Consider the following 20,832-nt stretch of genomic DNA (forward strand, 5'->3'; position numbering starts at 1 on the left):
CATCCTCTAAATCAAATATAAAGTCAGGGTAGACATAGCTGCATAATATATATATATATATATATATGTTACCTATTCAGATTCCTGCAGGTGATGTCATAGTAAGGACCAACCAATCTCATATATATATGATCAGGTGGTCCTTACTATGATATCACCTGCAGGAATCTGAATAGGTGACAGTGGTGTTACACAACCTATGCCTCTCCGGCTGTTGCAAAAATTTGTATTTTAGATCCATTTAGAAAGGAATAGAAAAAAAATAAATATATTGCAGTTTTTACATTGGCCACTAGATGTCAGCAAAGCTCAATATGCCAGCAGTAATGAGACATTGACTGTAGATGTGTAATGGAAGTTAATGGGAGTAAGTGTTGCAGGAGGAGGAGGTAAATGGTGAATATGTAATAGGATGCCAGCATCAGCACAACCTGTCAGTTTGTGTATATATGGGGATAGTCTTGGCTTGGGAGGGATCCTGCACTTAGTGCTTCCTATTAGTCACTGCAGAGAGGATGGGTGACTCTGTCCAGGTACATATCAGTGTAATATCGCTGTATATAAATAAGATGTCTGATCATCCGACAGGTCGGGTCTTCTAATTTCCTGAAATATTTATTAAGTAAGGGAGGAAATATGACCTCTCTTGACCTTTCTAGAATGAAACCCCCCGGTAACCTGACCTGATAGACAATGCTTGTTTCTTGTGGCTTCTTAAAGAAATAAATGATCATCTGCACGTGTCCAGGAAACTTACTGCTCATCTCATTTACTTTCTGGGGTCTTGTCTTAAGCAACCCCCTCTACCAAATCTGTGATATTGGGGGGCAGCTGGATCTTTGAAAATAATGAGTTCTGCCTAAAATCTATCACCATACTAGGCGACTTTAGGACAGAATATATTGAGGCATTTAATACTACAGAGATTCTGCCCCCCCAGGTGACCATCAGGTAAAACACACAACAATGACCACTACAGAACAGAAGAGTGCCCTCTAGTTGTCATAGAAAAGCTCCCTCTAGTGGTTGCAGAACACAGTCCTCTAGTGGCCACAGAACAGCACCATCTAGTGGTCATAGAACACCTCCAGCTAGTGGTGATAGAACAGCTCCCTCTAGTGGCCGCAGAACACAGTCTTCTAGTGCTCATAGAACAGCGCCATCTAGTGGCCCAACATATAATAACTGGTTGAGGAGTAAACTTACTGACGGTTTTCTTTTGCTTTCATTTAAAAAAAAATAAAAATTAAATAACCCTGATATAAATAAGAGTCCATCCACTGCCAATCCTCACACTCCGCAGCCCCCGTGTCTGTCCAGGGGTCTCCTCCTCACAATCTGCCCCGCAGACAGGAACGCTACAGACACATGGAAGCCGATCTGCCACAGGTTGCGCAGTCCGTACAGGTAGACGTTAGACCCACAGATCACTAGGAACAGCCCCCAGGCCTTCAGGGCCCGACTCGGGGAGTAGGAAACGTACAGGTAACACTGGAGGAAGGAGACAAGGATTGTATGGAACATCAGTGAGGGTACTGTTCTCTGTTATCAGCCATGTCAGGATGACTGTAATACTTTTCAATGGCATGAGCGACTAACATATAATTTACCCCACAAGATGTGGGAGAGGGTAACTTCTATTAATAAATATCAAGCCTTCTAATACTTATCAGCTGCTGTATGTCCTGCAGGAAGTGATGTATTCTTTCCAGTCTGGCACAGTGCTCTCTGCTGCCACCTCTGTCCATGTCAGGAACTGTCCAGAGCAGGAGAGGTTTTCTATGGGGATTTGATGCAGCTCTGGACAGTTCCTGACATGGACAGAGGTGGCAGCAGAGAGCACTGAGTCAGACTGAAGAAAATACATCACTTCCTGCAAGACATACAGCAGCTGATAAGTACTGGGAGACTTGAGATTTTTAAATAAAGTCATTTACAAGCCTGTATACCTTTCTGACACCAGCTGAACTGGAAAAAAAATTTTTTCAAGGTATTTCAGCCAGTACCACATCCCCCACCCCATCCGACGGACCCCCCATAATTTTGTTACACTCGAGTGAATTTCCTCCTCACCTGTAATATACTAGCAGAAAACGCTGTGAGAAAAGCCAAAACGCGTCCTGCATTCTCATATCCATCCTGTAAAGAGAAGAAATCATGTGACTCCATCACTTCACATGGGAAGGGGAACAATGTACGACCTCTGACTGGGAATGACAAACCTCTCATCTAATTGGTCAGAAGGGGATCACCTGATCTGCTTATGACCTCATATTGGGAGGAATCCTGCACCTTAGTGTTATTAGGGAGGTTGGAGGCAGTTTGATTTCATTTTCATTGTAGTAAAACTTTGCAGACCCTACATGGGAGATACACAGTGGTACTCACTGTGCTGCGTTGATACAAACTACAGAGCGGGCAATGAACAAGAACATAATGGGGCTGATTTATCAAACATGGTGTAAAGTGAAACTGGCCCAGTTGCCCCTAGCAACCAATCAGATTCTACCTTTCATTTTACAAAGAGTCTGTGAGGAATGAAAGGTGGAATCTGATTGGTTGCTAGGGGCAACTGGGCCAGTTTTACTTTACACCATGTTTGATAAATCAGCCCCATAGTTACTAAACCTGTGACTCTACTGCTGCTTCAAAGCTTAAGGGCCCTTTTACACAGAAAGATTATCAGACAGATTATCTGCCAAAGATTTGAAGCCAAAACCAGAAAAAAACTATAAACAGAGATCAGGTCATAAAGGAAAGCCTAAGATTTCTCCTCTTTTCAAATCCAGTCCTGGCTTTGGCTTCAAATCTTTGGCAGATAATCTGTCAGATAAATCTTTCTGTGTAAAAGGGCTCTTAAATCACAGAATGTTGGAGATATACCAGATGTTCAATGCATAGGGCAACACTGTGGCCCATTGCTTACCCTAAAGATGCTAAATAAATCAATGTGGACTCTCACACCAACATGGTCAGAAATCCGTAATCGGGCAGAAGCAATGCTAAAGGGGTATTCTGGTGAAAATCTTTCTTTTTTTAAAATCAGCTGGTTTCAGAAAGTTATATAAATTTATAATTTACTTCTATTTAAACATCTCAAATCTTCCAGTACTCATTAGCTGCTGTATGTCCTGCAGGAAGAGGGGTATTCTCTTCAGTCTGACACAGTGCTCTCTGCTGCCACCTCTGTCAATGTCAGGGACTGTCCGGAGCAGCAGCAAATCCCCATAGAAAACCTCTCCTGCTCTGGGCAGTTCCTGACATGGACAGAGATGGCAGCAGAGAGCGCTGTGTCAGACTGGGAAGAAAACACCTCTTCTTGCGGGACATACAGCAGCTGATAAGTGTGGGAAGACTGGATATTTTTAAAAAGAAGGATTACCTGGAATGAGTTCTCGGCCAGGTGGACTCCGCGGATGAGGTTCAGGGAGCTGCACATGATGTTCAGCGTCAGGGACAGGATGCCCAGGGCGCTCACCGGGCCCATTCTGTGATTGGCTGCTGGGGATAAATTACATGGATATCAGGAAGATGCTACAAATGTCATATGATATCGCCACCATATATATCTATCCGTTGGTTTGAAGATGCAACTGTGACGGGCGGTCAGCTGTGGAAAGCATCAAGTCTGTACTAGATGTAACATGGATGTCTCCATTCACTAACACCAAGCAGATCGCTTGTATAAGTATTAATCAGCATTAATATAAAACTGGACTGGCCCTTTAAGTCCCTCCTACCTGGGCTAACTTGTGCAGCTATGTGACCATCTGCGACACCATTGGCCGCCATCTCCTCGAGCTTGATGGAGACCGGCGTGGTGCTGGGGTCCAGGTGAGCTGGCGGGCTGGGACCATAGTTGTACTTGTGCTTCACACGTTGTATGACGCTATCTGCAGCAGAGACAGAAGGAGAATGTGAGATAAGCGGCTTCTCCTGTATCCTCTCTATATACTCGCCTCCAAGAGCCTCCACGCGCAACACCCTGAGGACGGAGCCAGGGACTGCGGAGGGGGCAGGGAGGGATGAGGAATGTCTGCACTCTGGTCTGGAGTCTGTATTAGTTTAGGAGTCTGGTCTGGGGTCTGTATTAGTTTACAGGGTCTGGTCTGGAGTCTGTATTAGTTTAGGGGACAGGTCTGGGGTCTGTATTAGTTTAGAGGTCTGGTCTGGGGTCTGTATTAGTTTAGGGGTCTGGTCTGTGTATTAGTTTACAGGGTCTGGTCTGGAGTCTGTATTAGTTTAGGGGACAGGTCTGGGGTCTGTATTAGTTTAGAGGTCTGGTCTGGGGTCTGTATTAGTTTAGGGGTCTGGTCTGTGTATTAGTTTACAGGGTCTGGTCTGGAGTCTGTATTAGTTTAGGGGACAGGTCTGGGGTCTGTATTAGTTTAGAGGTCTGGTCTGGGGTCTGTATTAGTTTAGGGGTCTGGTCTGGGGTCTGTATTAGTTTAGGGGACAGGTCTGGGGTCTGTATTAGTTTAGAGGTCTGGTCTGGGGTCTGTATTAGTTTAGGGGTCTGGTCTGGGGTCTGTATTAGTTTAGGGGTCTGGTCTGGGGTCTGTATTAGTTTAGGGGTCTGGTCTGGGGTCTGTATTAGTTTAGGGGTCTGGTCTGGGGTCTGTATTAGTTTAGGGGTCTGGTCTGGGGTCTGTATTAGTTTAGGGGTCTAGTCGAGGGTCTGTATTAGTTTAGGGGTCTGGTCTCGGGTCTGTATTAGTTTAGAGGTCTGGGGTCTGTATTAGTTTAGGGGTCTAGTCGAGGGTCTGTATTAGTTTAGGGGTCTGGTCTGTATTAGTTTAGGGGTCTGGTCTGGGGTCTGTATTAGGTTAGGGGTCTGGTCTGGGGCCTGTATTAGTTTAGGGGTCTGGTCTGGGGTCTGTATTAGTTTAGGGGTCTAGTCGAGGGTCTGTATTAGTTTAGGGGTCTGGTGTCTGTATTAGTTTAGGGGTTTGGGGTGTGTATTAGTTGAGGGGTCTGGTTTGGGGTCTGTATTAGTTTAGGTGTCTGGGGTCTGTATTAGTATAGGGGTCTGGTCTGGGGTCTGAATTTTTGGGGGGAAATATTCAGAACATAACCTTTCTTTATACTCAGCAGTCATACAGTTGCTCCATGAATATAAAGCTATCACTCTCCCCAGTACTTAGTCTGTGCCCTTTGGATGTAACATGGTGCCATCCTGCAGCTGTTGCTAAATTACAACTCCCATACTGCCCCAGAAGCCCCTCACTATATGAGTTTTATTAACTATTCAATGGTTGTCCAATAATCCAGAATACCTGATAATCTGTCACACCCACTAATGCCAGATTAAGGGACTGTCTTTTGCACTAACCTGCCGGATTATAAGGACATAACTCACCAAACTCCAGGAAGGCGTATGGCCTGGATGCCAGGGATATGGCGGTACTATTGTAGGAAGAGGAGAACTCCCAGACGAGCTCCTCCAGGAAGGAGAAGGCCACCGCTGCCTGGTAACTGCTGGAGCAGATAGTCAGAGAGGAGACGTCACCTCCGGAGCAAAAACTGGGGGGACAACAAGCAGGTGAGAGCAGGAATGGGGGACACGTATGTATTATAGGGCAGGTGGTCATAGCTAGGTCACTCACTGTATACTGAGGTCGCACGCCATGACAGTGCCTCTGGGCGGCCGCTGGGACAGGTTCACACATAACCTCCTCAGCCATCTCTTACACCCCAACACTTGCTTATTCGGGTGGAAATCAGTGGAAGCAGAGAGCGGAAGACCGTCCTGCAGCCTCACAATGCAAGCATAGAGGATCATGGGTAGTGAGTGCCGCTCGCCTCATGAAGTCTGCATCTGTATACACGGAGAAAGGAAGATTGTACGTACATCACTGATCCTGAGTTACATCCTGTATTATACCCCAGAGCTGCACTCACTATTCTGCTGATGGGGTCACTGTGTACATACATTACATTACTGATCCTGAGTTACATCCTGTATTATACCCCAGAGCTGCACTCACTATTCTGCTGGTGGGGTCACTGTGTACATACATTACTGATCCTGAGTTACATCCTGTATTATACCCCAGAGCTGCACTCACTATTCTGCTGGTGGGGTCACTGTATACATACATTACATTACTGATCCAGTACTGATCCTGAGTTACATCCTGTATTATACTCCAGAGCTGCACTCACTATTCTGCTGGTAGGGTCACTGTATACAAAATGAAGTTACCTGCAGGGTCGGGGCACAGGGCTGGTCCAGAGTCGGGGGTCTTCTAGTGGGTGGGATGCAGATACCTACAGTCTGACCAGATGGGGTAGAACACGAGCTTTACCCTCAGGATGTGGATCTAGGATCACATGACAGCGAAATGTTACAATGTAGCAAAAAAAAAATTCCACCCTAAAAGAAATGTAACCATTGAATACATACAGTATAACACATAACTGAAGGTACTAGTGGGGGTACTAGTGTAACAGTGATAATAGTAGTTAGCAGGGAAATCCCTTTAATAGATAAGACTCCTGGTTACTATAGCCGTGTCTGCTGCCACAGACGTCACCCTCAGCCTATAATCCGCTTTCATCCGTCACAGAGGGATTATCAGAGGAGGATGGAGGCTGCCGACATATACCAAGTCACAGTACACGGGGTATCAGCGAAGTCTACTCTGAGTACTCCAACTCATATGGTGTATGGGGGCAATTTGAAGTCACAGCTGCACAGTCCTCTCTCTCCCCTCCCTGCACTCATCTCTATGATCATAGAGAGAACTGTGTGGTCATACAGTTACAGCTGCACAGTCCTCTCTGTCCCTTCCCTGCACTCATCATAGAGAGAACTGTGTGGTCATACAGTTACATCTTCACAGTCCTCTCTATCCCCTCCCTGCACTCATCATAGAGAGAACGGTGTGGTCATACAGTAACAGCTGCACAGTCCTACAGTGTACACACAGTACTGATATATACATGTTACACTTAACGCTTATATGTACAATGTATATACAGCAATAAAATACATACAACACACACAGCACTGATATATATACACTATACACACAGCACTGATATATACACTGTATACACACACAGCACTGACATATACACTGTATACACACAGCACTGATATATACACACTGTATACACACAGCACTGATATATATACAATGTATACACACATCACTGATATATATACAATGTATACACACACAGCACTGACATACACTGTATACACACAGCACTGACATATACACTGTATACACACAGCACTTACATACACACTGTATAAACACAGCACTGACATATACACACTGTATACACACAGCACTGATATATACACTGTATACACACAGCACTGATATATATACACTGTATACACACAGCACTGATATATGCACTGTATACACACATCACTGATATATATACAATGTATACACACACAGAACTGACATATACACTGTATACACACAGCACTGACATATACACTGTATAAACACAGCACTGACATATACACTGTATAAACACAGCACTGACATATACACACTGTATACACACAGCACTGATATATACACTGTATACACACATCACTGATATATATACAATGTATACACACACAGCACTGACATATACACTGTATACACACAGCACTGACATATACACTGTATAAACACAGCACTGACATATACACACTGTATACACACAGCACTGATATATACACTGTATACACACAGCACTGATATATATACAATGTATACACACACAGCACTAACATATACACTGTATACACACAGCACTGATATATATACACTGTATACACACAGCACTGATATATATACACTGTATACACACAGCACTGATATATATACACTGTATACACACAGCACTGATATATACACTGTATGCACACAGCACTTACACACTGTATACACACAGCACTTACATAAACACTGTATACACACAGCACTGATATATACACACTGTATACACACAGCACTGACTTATACACTGTATACACACACAGCATTGATATATACACTGTATACACACAGCACTGATATATATACACTGTATACACACAGCACTGACTTATACACTGTATACACATACAGCATTGATATATACACTGTATACACACAGCACTGATATATATACACTGTATACACACAGCACTGACATATACACACTGTATACACACAACACTGATATATACACTGTATACACACAGCACTGATATATACACTGTATACACACAGCACTGATATATACACTGTATACACAGAGCATTGATATAAAATGCATACACAATATACAGAGCAGGTGGTGCATTGTGACGTCACTAGAGCTCCCCCTACCTGTCAGCCTGGGGGTTACAGGACGCTCAAGGTGTGACAGCTGCGCGGACGAATCACCTGCACCCTGGCCTGGCCATGACCGCTCACTGCGCATGTGCATATGGGAGGGTCCGCTCTTAAAGGAGCAACACAGTCTGCTAATCTTAAAAGGGCGACCCTAGAGCTGTGTGCAGCATCTGCCCCTGTCCTTCCTCACTATCAGAGGTAGTGACTGCAGGCACACGTGTGATGTGGCTGACACCAGAGAACAATGGATTGTATTTACCTGTTACTGTCCTCTCACTTCTCAGCAGGATGGGTAATGCTGAATGTGTCCTAGAGGAGATGGAGTCTGCAGGCCCCTACCAGCGGTATATACAGGGATATATAGAGGGGCGATGGCGGCGTCTTTCCTAATCCAGGATCCAGGTTACCGACCAGGGACAAAATCCAGAATGAGATCACAGTGAACAATCACAGGACGGGTCCAGAAATCACCGGCTTATCAGCGTCACGTTTACCTAGAGGGTAGAGTACACCCCGAGCTAATATAACATAGGAGACGTGAGGCCTGATATAGGGACGGACTCTATCCTGAATCATATACCTAACATCCTATAGAAGGAGCCGGGATCCACGAATGGAGCGGCTATACTGGGCTATATCCATCCTATAGGGAGCGAATGGAGCGGCTGTACTGGGATATATCCATCCTATACAGAGTGAACGGACCGGCTGTACTGGGCTATATCCATCCTATAGGGAGCGAATGGAGCGGCTATACTGGGCTATATCCATCCTATAGGGAGCGAATGGAGCGGCTGTACTGGGATATATCCATCCTATACAGAGTGAACGGACGGCTGTACTGGGCTATATCCATCCTATAGGGAGCGAATGGAGCGGCTATACTGGGCTATATCCATCCTATAGGGAGCGAATGGAGCGGCTGTACTGGGATATATCCATCCTATAGGGAGAGAATGGAGCGGCTGTACTGGGCTATATCCATCGCTGTACTGGGCTATATCCATCCTATAGGGAACGAATGGAGCGGCTGTACTGGGATATATCCATCCTATAGGAGCGAATGGAGCGGCTGTACTGGGATATATCCATCCTATAGGGAGCGAATGGAGCGGCTGTACTGGGCTATATCCATCCTATACAGAGTGAACGGACCGGCTGTACTGGGCTATATCCATCCTATAGGGAGCGAATGGAGCGGCTGTACTGGGATATATCCATCCTATAGAGAATGAATGGAGCAGCTGTACTGGGCTATATCCATCCTATAGGGAGCGAATGGAGCGGCTGTACTGGGATATATCCATCCTATAGAGAATGAATGGAGCAGCTGTACTGGGCTATATCCATCCTATAGGGAGCGAATGGAGCGGCTGTACTGGGCTATATCCATCCTATAGAGAATGAATGGAGTGGCTGTACTGGGATATATTCATCCCATAGAGAGTGAATGGAGTGGTTGTACTGGGCTATATCCATCCTATAGGGAATGAATGGAGCGGCTGTACTGGGCTATATCCATCCTATAGTGAATGAATGGAGTGGCTGTACTGGGATATATCCATCCCATAGAGAATGAATGGAGTGGCTGTACTGGGATATATCCATCCCATAGAGAGTGAATGGAGCGGCTGTACTGGGATATATCCATCCTATAGAGAATGAATGGAGTGGCTGTACTGGGATATATCCATCCTATAGAGAATGAATGGAGTGGCTGTACTGGGCTATATCCATCCTATAGAGAATGAATGGAGTGGCTGTACTGGGATATATCCATCCTATAGAGAGTGGATGGAGTGGCTGTACTGGGCTATATCCATCCTATAGAGAATGAATGGAGCGGCTGTACTGGGATATATCCATCCTATAGAGAATGAATGGAGCGGCTGTACTGGGATATATCCATCCTACAGAAAATGAATGGAGCGGCTGTACTGGGATATATCCATCCTATAGGGAATGAATGAAGCGGCTGTACTGGGCTATATCCATCCTATAGGGAATGAATGGAGCGGCTGTACTGGGATATATCCATCCTATACAGAGTGAATGGAGCGGCTGTACTGGGATATATCCATCCTATAGGGAGCGAATGGAGCGGCTGTACTGGGCTATATTCATCCTATAGAGAATGAATGGAGCGGCTGTACTGGGCTATAGCCATCCTATAGAGAATGAATGGAGCAGCTGTACTGGGTTATATCCATCCTATAGAAAATAAAGGGAGCGGCTGTACTGGGCTATATCCATCCTATAGAGCAGTGATTTTCAAATAGTGTGCCGCGACACATGGTCGGGTGTGCCGCGGGGAAAGTTCCCCAAACTATGGTGCCCCTGTGTTTTGTTCCTCGGCAATGCGCAGCGATCAGTGGTGGATTATATTGTGGGCGGTTGCGTGGTGCGCTGCGGTGGGCCGTGATGCACGCATCCAATCAACGTGTGTGCTACGGCCTGCCCACATGGGGGAAAGAAGCACAGGAGAGAAGCAGGGGGGAGAAGTATGGTGGAGAGAAGCACAGGAGAGAAGCAGGGGGGGGGGGTATGGTGGAGAGAAGCACAGGAGAGAAGCAGGGGGAAAAGTATGGTGGAGAGAAGAACAGGAGAGAAGCAGGGGGGAGAAGTATGGTGGAGAGAAGCACAGGAGAGAAGCAGGGGGGAGAAGTATGGTTGAGTGAAGCACAGGAGAGAAGCATGGGGGAGAGAAGCACAGGAGAGAAGCATGGGGGAGAGAAGCACAAGAGAGAAGCAGGGGGGAGAAGTATGGTGGAGAGAAGCGGGGGAGAGAAGTATGGTGGAGAGAAGCACAGGAGAGAAGCAGGGGGGGGGGAAGTATGGTGGAGAAAGGCATGGGAGAGAGAAGCACAGGAGAGAAGCAGGGGGAGAAGTATGGTGGAGAGAAGCACAGGAGAGAAGCAGGGGGGAGAAGTATGGTTGAGAGAAGCACAGGAGAGAAGCATGGGGGAGAGAAGCACAGGAGAGAAGCAGGGGGGAGAAGTATGGTGGAGAGAAGCACAGGAGAGAAGTAGGGGGGAGAAGTATGGTGGAGAGAAGCACAGGAGAGAAGCACAGGGGGGAGAAGAAAACAGGACCAGGTTTCACACTGAGTTAGTATAAATACATTTAGAATCTATATTATTAACTATATGTATTATATGTACTGTTTTAGTGTCATTTTGTGCCATTTTGGTTGGTGGTGTGCCCTGGGATTTTTATAAGTATAAAAAGTGTGCCGCGGCTCAAAAAAGGTTGAAAATCACTGCTATAGAGAATGAATGGAGCGGCTGTACTGGGATATATCCATCCTATAGAGCATAGGTCTCAAACTCGCGGCCCTCCAGCTGTTGCAAAACTTCAATTCCCATCATGCCTGGGACAGACAAAGCTTTGCTTTTGCTGTCCTAGGCATGATGGGAATTGTAGTTTTGCAACAGCTGGAGGGCCGCGAGTTTGAGACCCCTGCTATAGAGAATGAATGGACTGGCTGTACTGGGCTATATCCATCCTATAGAGAATGAATGGAGTGGCTGTACTGGGATATATCCATCCTATAGGGAGCGAATGGAGCGGCTGTACAGGGCTATATCCATCCTATAGAGAATGAATGGAGCTGCTATACTCGTCCTATAGAGATGAATGGAGCTGCTATACTGGGATATATCCATCCTATAGAGAATAAATGGAGCTGCTATACTGGGATATATCCATCCTATAAAGAATGAATGGAGCGGCTGTACTGGGCTATATCCATCCTATAGGGAATGAATGGAGCAGCTGTACTGGGATATCTCCATCCTATAGAGAATGAATGGAGCGGCTGTACTGGGCTATATCCATCCTATAGAGAATGAATAGAGTGGCTGTACTGGGCTGTATCCATCCTATAGAGAATGGAGCGGCTGTACTGGGATATATCCATCCTATGGAGAATAGAGCGGCTTTACTGGGATATATCCATCCTATAGAGAATGAATGGAGCGGCTGTACTGGGATATATCCATCTTATAGAGAGTGAATGGAGCGGCTGTACTTGCGTACAGTATATCTATCATATAGGGAGATCCAGTCCAGTCAAACAAGAGGAGCGAGGGCCCTGGTCACAAGAGCTTACAATCTATCGTGGTGGAGCCATCTGCAACAAAACCAAATCTCATCCATTATTACTGTCCGGGACAGAAGCCACATCGTCCTCTGCCAAAACCACAATCCTTAAACTTTACCTTGGAATGCGACACCCTGGCACCACACCGCCATGTAGACGCCGGATCAAGAGTAACCCTGCCAGGGCGTATACTACTGTACTGGGTCATCTACAATAGGATAGGAGATGGATAGATAGATAGATAGATAGATAGATAGATAGATAGGAGATAGATAGATAGATAGATAGATAGATAGATAGATAGATAGATAGATAGATAGATTGATTGATAGGAGATAGATAGATAGATAGATAGATAGATAGATAGATAGATAGACAGACAGATAGATAGGAGAGAGATAGATAGATAGATAAGAGATAGATAGATAAGAGATAGATAGATAGATAGATAGATAGATAGATAGATAGATAGATAGGAGATAGATAGATAGATAGATAGATAGATAGATAGATAGATAGGAGATAGATAGATAGATAGATAGATAGATAGATAGATAGATAGATAGACAGACAGACAGGCAGACAGACAGACAGACAGACAGACAGACAGATAGATAGATAGATAGAAGATATAGATAGATAGCAGATAGATAGTAGATAGATAGATAGATAGGTGATAGATAGATAGGAGATAAATAGACAGATAGATAGATAGATAGATAGATAGATAGATAGGTGATAGATAGATAGATAGATAGATAGATAGATAGATAGATAGATAGATAGGAGATAGATAGATAGATAGATAGATAGATAGATAGATAGGAGATAGATAGATAGATAGATAGATAGATAGATAGATAGATATGATCTGATTGGTTGCTAGGGGCAACTGAGCCAGTTTCACTTTACACCATGTTTGATAAATCTCCCCCATTGTCTCCCCCTGATCCCTCGTGCCCTGTTCTCTCCCCATGTGACACAGTAAGATGGATGGGTGGCGTTGCCCTGTATGTCAGGTGTGCAGCGCTGCGGGCGGGTGAGCGGTGTAATGGTGTGTACTCTCCTCATCCCGGATGTAATGTCAGTCAGGCTGCCACATCCGGGTCTGGAGACTCTGAAAACTTCAGAAGTTCTTCCAAGCGCGCTGAGTGCTGCGTCCTGGACGAGGGATGGAATGGAAGGATCTGGAAGGTTACCAGCAATGTGACAGGGGAAGAAGAACATCCTGGAGGCTACAGGGGAAAATCCCCTGATGTATAGAAGATCTTTTCTCACCAGTAGCAGGAAGTGCTATGCATGTCTTAGTTATACCTGTTTCTGGGAAAGCTGGGTGACAACACCAATGGCCGCTATTGTAGCTGAGGCGGCTGCTGGAACACCAAGCAAACTAATGGGCAGAGTCTAAACAGATAATCATCACACCTGAGTCCCAACGTGTTTCTCCCTAAATATTAAGCCAGGCTTCATCAGGGAACAGTTTACCTCCTGTGAGTCCTTTCTACCCACAATGTAAGGAGTGTAGTATCTCAACCACACTATAGCCAGGTATCGACATGTATTACTGGAGAGCCATAGTATACAGATATAGTAACAGAGCAATGGGAGAGGATGAGGGAATGACTCTGCTCACCCAAACCCAAGATAAGATACTGCTGGGCATTTCTAGCCTGGACACAAGATGCCATACAGTTGGGCACCTCTATCCTGTATACAAGATGAGATACAATTGGGCACCTCTGGCCTGGATACAAGATGAGATAAGGTTGGGCACCTCTAGCCTGGATACAAGATGAGATATGGTTGGGTACCTCTAGCCTGTATACAAGATGGGATACAGTTGGGCGCCTCTAGCCTGGATATAAGATGAGATACAGCTGGGCACTTCTATCCTGGATACAAGATGAGATACAGTTGGACACTTCTAGTCTGGATACAAGATTAGATATGATTGGGCACCTCTGGCCTGGATACAAGATGAGATATGGTTAGGCACCTCTAGCCTGTATACAAGATGGGATACAGTTAGGCACCTCTAGCCTGTATACAAGATGGGATACAGTTGGGCACCTCTAGCCTGGATACAAGATGAGATACAGTTGGGCACCTCTAGCCTGGATACAAGATGGGATACAGTTGGGCACCTCTAGCCTGGATACAAGATGAGATACAGTTGGGCACCTCTAGCCTGGATACAAGATGAGTTACAGTTGGGCACCTCTAGCCTGGATTCAAGATGAGATACAGTTGGGCACCTCTAGCCTGGATACAAAATGAGATACAGTTGGGCACCTCTAGCCTGGATACAAGATGAGTTACAGTTGGGCACCTCTAGCCTGGATTCAAGATGAGATACAGTTGGGCACCTCTAGCCTGGATACAAAATGAGATACAGTTGGGCACCTCTAGCCTGGATACAAGATGAGTTACAGTTGGGCACCTCTAGCCTGGATTCAAGATGAGATACAGTTGGGCACCTCTAGCCTGGATACAAAATGAGATACAGTTGTGCACCTCTAGCCTGGATACAAGATGAGATACAGTTGGGCACCTCTAGCCTGGATACAAGATGAGATACAGTTGGGCACCTCTAGCCTGGATTCAAGATGAGATACAGTTGGGCACCTCTAGCCTGGATTCAAGATGAGATACAGTTGGGCACCTCTAGCCTGGATACAAAATGAGATACAGTTGTGCACCTCTAGCCTGGATACAAGATGAGATACAGTTGGGCACCTCTAGCCTGGATTCAAGATGAGATACCATTGGGCACCTCTAGTCTGGATACAAGATGAGCTACAATGATACATCTCCTCCCATAGTCAACTGGGCCAAATGTCTCCCAGTACAACATAGAGAGAACCTCTCCCCAAGAGGTACACTACCCAAAGGTAGCCTCTGAGATCCCTCTTATATGTTATACTCTCTTATGGTAAGAGGCGGAGTAATCAGACCTCACCTGTAATCATCACCTATCTGTCTGACATATATCTGCAGGACGGGTTTTACAGCAATCCATTATCTGGGGGTGGTATTGTCTGTCCGTGAGTCTTTTCTATTAAGCTGACAGCATTGTATTGTTGATGAGTGAGGCATCATCTGGGTTTGGCTGACGATGAGTTATAACCCCCCCCCCCCCCCTCCCCGTCCATTGCTGCTACTGTATTTGTATATTATAGCACTACAGTAATACATGCAAATACCTGACCATATCGTGTATACATGGAGGACAAGAAGAGATACAACACGGCTTACACAGGAGTTGGTTTTTATTTTTCTTCAACTGTTCCCTGATGAATATAAGATTGTAGGGAGAAACCCGTCGGGACTAAGGCTGAGGAGTTTAACTGTGCATGCAATGCCTGTCCCACCCTGGGAATCATGCACATGCAAGGCAGAAAAGGGCAGAGGCATTACATCTCCAGGGACTCATTGAATATGGAGCATAGACAATCCCTTTAAGAAATGGTCTGCAACATGTGGCCCTCCAACTAAAACTACAACTCCCAGCATGCCCCTGGCTGCAACAGCTGGAGGTTGAAGACCACAGTATATAGAATATGTAGTGCACTTAGCCCATCTGTGTAAGTACAATAGCTGAGGCATGATGGGAGTTGTAGTGCTTCTGGAAATCGCAGATTCCACCCACTCTGACCCTTTCCATCCACACCATGTTATCAGTCCCCCGGGTCACAGCCATAACACAGCCCTATGTGAGAGCGGAGAGCGGAGAGCTGCAGACAGGCGATCACACGGACAGCCCCTCCGCCCGAGCAAGGCCCAGAAGTCTCCGCGGCTGAGGCCCCCTGGTGCCCCGCCCCCTCTGCGGAGATAGGACGTCGAAGAGGTGGAAAGACGGACGGTGATTGAAACGCTGAGGGGTAAATACACCGGGAGGGGGCTTATACTACGTCATAGCAGCCGTGTATATACTGTATACTGCTATAGTCCTCCATAATCCCTCACACATCCTTATATACCCCGTATACTATACAGCCCTGTAATCCCCCATATATACACTATACAGACCTATAATCCCCCATATATACACTATACAGCCCCATAATCCCCCATATATACACTATACAGCCCTATAATCCCCCATATATACACTATACAGCCCTGTAATCCCCCATATATACACTATACAGCCCTATAATCCCCATATATACACTATACAGCCCTATAATCCCCATATATACACTATACAGCCCCATAATCCCCCATATATACACTATACAGCCCTGTAATCCCCCATATATACACTATACAGCCCTATAATCCCCATATATACACTATACAGCCCCATAATCCCCCATATATACACTATACAGCCCTATAATCCCCCATATATACACTATACAGCCCTGTAATCCCCCATATATACACTATACAGCCCTATAATCCCCATATATACACTATACAGCCCTATAATCCCCATATATACACTATACAGCCCCATAATCCCCCATATATACACTATACAGCCCCATAATCCCCCATATATACACTATACAGCCCTATAATCCCCCATATATACACTATACAGCCCTGTAATCCCCCATATATACACTATACAGCCCTATAATCCCCCATATATACACTATACAGCCCTATAATCCCCATATATACACTATACAGCCCCATAATCCCCCATATATACACTATACAGCCCTGTAATCCCCCATATATACACTATACAGCCCTATAATCCCCATATATACACTATACAGCCCTATAATCCCCCATTTTTACTATACAGCCCTATAATCCCTATGTATACACTATAAAGCCCTATAATCCCCCATATATACACTATACAGCCCTATAATCCCTCATATATACACTATACAGCCCTATAATCCCTCATATATACACTATACAGCCCTGTAATCCCCCATATATACACTATACAGCCCTATAATCCCCCATATATACACTATACAGCCCTATAATCCCCCATATATACACTATACAGCCCTATAATCCCTATGTATACACTATACAGCCCTATAATCCCCCATATATACTATACATCCCTATAATCCCCTATGTATACACTATACAGCCCTGTAATCCCCCATATATACACTATACAGCCCTATAATCCCCCATATATATACTATACAGCCCTATAATCCCTCATATATACACTATACAGCCCTATAATCCCCCATATATACACTATACAGCCCTATAATCCCCCAGATATACTATACAGCCCTATAATCCCCCATATATACACTATACAGCCCTATAATCCCCCATATATACACTATACAGCCCTATAATCCCCCATATATACACTATACAGCCCTATAATCCCCCAGATATACTATACAGCCCTATAATCCCCCATATATACACTATACAGCCCTATAATCCCCCATATATACACTATACAGCCCTATAATCCCCCATATATACACTATACAGCCCTATAATCCCTATGTATACACTATACAGACCTATAATCCCCCATATATACACTATACAGCCCTATAATTCCTATGTATACACTATACAGACCTATAATCCCCCATATATACACTATACAGACCTATAATCCCCCATATATACACTATACACCCCTATAATCCCCCAGATATACTATACAGCCCTATAATCCCCTATATATACACTATACAGACCTATAATCCCCCATATATACACTATACAGCCCTATAATCCCTATGTATACACTATACAGCCCTATAATCCCCCATATATACTATACATCCCTATAATCCCCTATGTATACACTATACAGCCCTGTAATCCCCCATATATACACTATACAGCCCTATAATCCCCCATATATATACTATACAGCCCTATAATCCCTCATATATACACTATACAGCCCTATAATCCCCCATATATACACTATACAGCCCTATAATCCCCCAGATATACTATACAGCCCTATAATCCCCCATATATACTATAAAGCCCTATAATCCCCATATATACACTATACAGCCCTATAATCCCCCATATATACACTATACAGCCCTATAATCCCCCATATATACACTATACAGCCCTATAATCCCCCATATATACACTATACAGCCCTATAATCCCCCATATATACACTATACAGCCCTATAATCCCCCATATATACACTATACAGCCCTATAATCCCCCATATATACACTATACAGCCCTATAATCCCCATATATACACTATACAACCCTATAATCCCTCATATATATACTATACAGCCCTATAATCCCCATATATACACTATACAGCCCTGTAATCCCCCATATATATACTATGCAGCCCTTTAATCCCCCATATATACACTATACAGCCCTATAATCCCCCATATATACACTATGCAGCCCTGTAATCCCTCATATATACTATACAGTCCTGTAATCCCCCATATATACACTATACAGCCCTATAATCCCCCATATATACACTATACAGCCCTATAATCCCCCATATATACACTATACAGCAGTATAATCCCTTATATACACTTTACAGCCCTTTAATCCCCCATATATACTATACAGCCCTATAATCCCCTATCTATACACAATACACCCCTCATACCCCCCTATATACACTATACAGCCCTATATATCCTAGTATATACACTGTACAGCCCTATAATCCCTTTAATCACCAATATGCATACTATACAGTTTTATAATCCCTCCTATTTTCTGTATATACACTGCGAAATCCTTCATGTGTACAGACTGGATTATATTATATGAGTGTATCCTCAGCCAGCTGTCTGCGTTGTCTCTTATACTATCACGTAATAAGATGGGGGAGAGGGGTGGTGGTCTTTGTAGCCTCTTATATACCACTCCTCTGTATGACCTGTCTATGGGGTCTCTGTGGCTGCAGCCTCTTCTATACGCTGACCTGTATATGGGGTCTCTGTAGCCTCTTATATACTGTCCTCTATACGCTGACCTGTATACTGTATATGGGGTCTCTGTAGCCTATTATATACAGTCCTTCTCTATACGCTGACCTGTATACTGTATATGGGGTCTCTGTAGCCTATTATATACAGTCCTCCTGTATACGCTGACCTGTATACCGTATATGGAGTCTCTGTAGCCTATTATATACAGTCCTTCTCTATACGCTGACCTGTATACTGTATATGGGGTCTCTGTAGCCTATTATATACCGTCCTCTATATGCTGACCTGTATACTGTATATGGAGTCTCTGTAGCCTCTTATATACCGTCCTCTATACGCTGACCTGTATACTGTATATGGGGTCTCTGTAGCCTCTTATATACAGTCCTCCTCTATACGCTGACCTGTATACTGTATATGGAGTCTCTGTAGCCTCTTATATACAGTCCTGCTCTATACGCTGACCTGTATACTGTATATGGGGTCTCTGTAGCCTCTTATATACCGTCCTCTGTACGCTGGCCTCTATTGCACTGACTCCGGAAGTTGCCTGTAATCTGAGAAAGGGGATTTCCTTCAAGCTGCATGTTCGACTCTTCCCAGTGACTGTCATAGAGCAGAATACAGTACATGGCTGGTGCAAGAAGAGATTTATTGTGTCCCATCCCCTGCTGCCCAAACATCTAGTGCTGGCTGATGTCTTCCCTCCCTGTTGTCAGACCGGGACTACATGACCACTACGGTCGGTGCAGTGTCCTGCTGACTGTCTCCTTCTGCCATGTGGGAAATTTGGTTTCCCAAACACTTAGATAAAGGATACTGTGCGCACATATCAGATGGGAGCAGACCCTGATGTCTGTGAGCTCTCACCTATGAGGACCGGACTCCTCCTGATACCTGAGGGAGGGGCCCAGGCTCTCCTATATAAGACACTGCCGGCTGTATTGTGAGGTGACAGTCATCATCCCAGGAGGACGTTCTGCTTATTACACCGGGGACCTGATAATCTCCTTCTTCTTCTTCTACCAAGGTGCTGTAGGATGGCAGAGAAGGCGCGTCCCCAGTGCTTCTTCGATGTGGAAATTAACAGGGAACCCAGTAAGTACAAGTCACTGTGGCTATGGGGGACCCCCGCTCTGTCTGTCTCGCTGGTAATCTTTAACATTTGACTTTCCAGCTGTTGCAAAACTAAACCCCCTCTACCAGGTGTATATGTAGTTGTAGTTCTGCGATACCTAGAGAGCCATATACTGTATCCACTGCACTATATTATTAGTCACTGACATATTTTTCCCTGACATAGAGAATCCTGTGTATCCTGTATTGCTGTTAGGCTGGGTTCACATTAACGCTGATGCATTTTTTAGTCTATATTACAGTCCTGGCCCATCCATGGAACGGATAAGCCAGGGGTAGGGAACCTTGGCTTTCCAGCTGTTTCAAAACTACAACTCCCATCATGCCTGGACAGCCAAAGCTTTAGCATGATGGCATGAT

At 44.8% G+C, this 20,832-nt stretch overlaps 2 protein-coding genes across 10 annotated transcripts in view; one reads left to right on the plus strand and one right to left on the minus strand.

Moving 5' to 3' along the window:
* Positions 1-138: 138 nt before the first annotated feature.
* Positions 139-16,168, minus strand: SEC22C (SEC22 homolog C, vesicle trafficking protein). 8 transcript variants are annotated; one of them, XM_069959302.1, is made up of 9 exons: positions 16,106-16,168; positions 8,593-8,719; positions 6,206-6,323; positions 5,607-5,818; positions 5,360-5,523; positions 3,741-3,893; positions 3,383-3,501; positions 2,074-2,139; positions 139-1,491 (listed from the first exon to the last, which is right to left on the minus strand). In XM_069959302.1, exons 4-9 carry the CDS (start codon positions 5,780-5,782, stop codon positions 1,291-1,293), a joined length of 879 nt encoding a protein of 292 aa, XP_069815403.1. In that variant the 5' UTR covers positions 5,783-5,818; positions 6,206-6,323; positions 8,593-8,719; positions 16,106-16,168; the 3' UTR covers positions 139-1,290. The 8 variants fall into 8 exon arrangements, with proteins under 8 accessions (XP_069815403.1, XP_069815402.1, XP_069815399.1 ...); XM_069959301.1 differs by lacking the exon at positions 16,106-16,168 and adding an exon at positions 14,247-14,858; XM_069959298.1 differs by lacking the exon at positions 16,106-16,168 and adding an exon at positions 14,247-14,858 and having other exon boundaries at positions 8,593-8,827.
* NKTR (natural killer cell triggering receptor) overlaps positions 16,079-20,832 on the plus strand; it is a 39,125-nt gene continuing 34,371 nt past the window's right edge. The window contains exons 1-2 of one of the 2 annotated variants that reach the window (XM_069959294.1): positions 16,079-16,316; positions 20,366-20,433. In XM_069959294.1, the coding sequence (XP_069815395.1) occupies positions 20,376-20,433 (58 nt within the window). In that variant the 5' untranslated portion in view covers positions 16,079-16,316; positions 20,366-20,375. The remainder of the gene's footprint in view (positions 16,317-20,365; positions 20,434-20,832) is intronic. The other variant, XM_069959293.1, reaches the window with a different exon arrangement.

The sequence above is a fragment of the Dendropsophus ebraccatus genome, chromosome 2, assembly GCF_027789765.1.
Source record: "Dendropsophus ebraccatus isolate aDenEbr1 chromosome 2, aDenEbr1.pat, whole genome shotgun sequence".
Taxonomy (NCBI): Eukaryota; Metazoa; Chordata; class Amphibia; order Anura; family Hylidae; genus Dendropsophus; species Dendropsophus ebraccatus.